The sequence below is a fragment of the Pinus tabuliformis genome, chromosome 1_1 (genome assembly GCF_031772625.1).
Source record: "Pinus tabuliformis cultivar Carrire ecotype Pingquan chromosome 1_1, CPIR1, whole genome shotgun sequence".
NCBI lineage: Eukaryota > Viridiplantae > Streptophyta > Pinopsida > Pinales > Pinaceae > Pinus > Pinus tabuliformis.
In genome coordinates, this window is record NC_142297.1 from 467629623 (window position 1) to 467632240 (window position 2618).

The 2618-nt window shown below is 38.5% G+C and overlaps 1 protein-coding gene across 1 annotated transcript; it reads right to left on the reverse strand.

Moving 5' to 3' along the window:
* Positions 1-543: 543 nt before the first annotated feature.
* Positions 544-1032, reverse strand: LOC149213776 (uncharacterized). The gene has a single exon (XM_089389147.1). It carries the CDS (start codon positions 1030-1032, stop codon positions 544-546), a length of 489 nt encoding a protein of 162 aa, XP_089245273.1.
* Positions 1033-2618: the final 1586 nt, after the last annotated feature.

The window sequence follows — 2618 nt, forward strand, 5'->3', positions numbered from 1 at the left end:
TGATAGCCTCTTCAAGTTTTTATTTATGATATGCAAACTCCTGATTATTTGAGATATACGTTCCTTCTTTTGTAGCTGCAACTATTCCTTCATCTGCTTTTTTTTCTTCCTTGCTTTCTTCAACTCATTAAGGGAACTAATGAGTTCTCCTTCAAAGTATACCACTTCTTCCTCTTCTTCCTCTTCAGAGTCCATTATACCTTGTTTCTTGGAGTCTGTTTTGAGGGCCATAAGAAGATACTTGTTTGACTCATATTCCAATGAGTCTTCACATTTTGATTCCAGAGCCGAACTATCTTCTTTGGAATAGAACCCCTTCTTCTTGTAGGGTTTCTTCTTCTGAAATTTCTGAGACTTATTTCTAAATTTCATATCTTCTTCTCTTTCAGCCTTTTCTTTCTAATGGTATTTGGAAGAGAAATTTCCAACTCTTCCACAGTTGAAACACTTAAAGGGAAACTTCCCTTTATCTTTACCAGATCCATGCTTCAATTTTTTGGCTAGCTGAGTCAGATCCTGATCAGAATCACTGCTAGAGAAGTCTTAATGAACTATGTGTTCCTTTTTCTTATTGGATACTTTGAATGCAGCGTCCTTTGTTTCAGATTTCTCCAATCCTACTCTCATTTCATAGGTTGTGAGAGTACCATGTAGTTGATCCATTTTGAGATCTTTAAAGTTGGTCATTTCCTCTATAGTTGAGATTTTGGCATTAAATCTCATGGGTAGAGATCTCAATACCTTTTGAACAATCAATTCTTCCTTAACTTCCTCACCAAGTCCCCTAATAATATTAACCACTTCATCAACTCTGAGGAAGTATTCAACTATGCTCTCATTCTCAGTCATCTTCAAGATTTCAAACCTCATTTTGAAGGTTTGAAGTTTTTCTTGCTTCACTTTGTCATCTCCTTCATGACATTGGTTAAGCTTCTCCCACATTTCATAAGCATACTTACAGTGCATGACTTTCACAAGTTCTAACTGACTAACACCACCAAGAATGGCATACTTGGCTTTACCATTGCTCATTTACAGTTTCTTGCCATCTCCATCTATGGAAGGAATATCAGGCACATTGTAATTTACTAGTACTGAGGTCCAAACATCTACCCCCAAGACATAAGATATGCCTCCATTCTTACTTTCCAAAAGGAATAATTGGATTCATCAAAAATAAATACTCTAGTTGAGTAAACTTCTTGAATCTCTTGCCTATTCACAATTCCTTAAGAATCTATCTTCTAGTGGTTAAATTGTTACTAAAGGAACTTGGCTCTGATACCAATTATTGGAATAAGGAATTGCTCAGAGGGGGGTCTGAATCAATAATTTAAGAAATTGTTAATTTTCTTTTTTGACTATGCTTATAGTTCCTTCTTATGTTCTTTCATATGTGAGAGCATTCATTCATGAAACAGTAAATCTATAAACTTTCAAATACACATACTCAAACAACAATATCATGATCAACATACATTTGAAACATTGTTTTCACGTGGAAACCAAAGGGAAAAAACCAGCAATTTGTTGTTTGTTTTATGATGTAATTTAAGCACCAACTTAATTACATATATGTTTGTTTGTGAGCACCACACACTGGAGGCACCAACCCCCTTTGTTTAGCAAGCACCAACCTTCCAAGAGGCACCAACCTCTTAAGTGTGCAGGAACCAACGTGTCACTGCCACTATTCTACTATTTCATACAATTTTCATAATGAAAACAGAGGCATACAAATTACAAGTAAAATACCAACTAATGGATGTTTGTAGATTCAACTTCCTCACTCTTCTTTTTGAACACTTGTGGAAGTCTTCCTCTTGCTTATCACTGCAACACTTCCTCTATGCTCTTCTTTCTCTAATCAAAGCTCTCCATTATTTCCGCCAAAACACTACCCTTACAACACTTTGCTCGAATACATGTCTCTCTGTACTTCTCTCTCACACATATGCTCACACTCCCCCTCAACTCAATGGAGGTTCTGAGTTTTTTTCCTATGGTAATCTTGGCTTGATGTAGTGATGAAAAGAGATCTGGGTATAGGCCCAAAATCCCCTTTCTTATATAAATCTCAACCCTCAGACCTGTGGTTATGCCCACAAAATCCTATCGAAAGCTTTCCTTAGGCTATAAGCCTTTTATAACCATGGACTTACTTTAACTATGCTTTGTAACTATCGGAAGCCACCGCCCAACTGCTGTCACGAGCCACATAATTAAACAACTCTTTCGGAACCTGTGGCCACATATATATAATACACAGAAAACACTATAAAACCCCGCTCCAGTCAACACACGCGGATTTCAAAAGTTATACGCCCACCTTTATAATTATCGGCGGTTCCGGATTTCGGCGGTCGCAACAATCCTTTGCCTCCAATCTCCGACGCGATGCGGACCCGACGCCTTTATCAGCTCCTTCCTATACCGGTTTCGGATCCGTCATATCGGCGGATTCGTATCGGCGGTTTCGAAATGCAAAGGGTCTGCGGACCCGATCTCCTTTAGGCTACTCCTTAATATAATTTTGGCTCCGGATATCGGAGCTCTCCACTTCGCAATACTTTCTCGGACCCGACACCTTTCACCACTCCTCCCTATACTAGATTTCG

What these genes read in the sequence shown, in the direction of transcription:
- LOC149213776 (XM_089389147.1), bottom strand. Translation starts at nt 1,032, where the DNA reads ATGAGCAATGGTAAAGCCAAGTATGCCATTCTTGGTGGTGTTAGTCAG.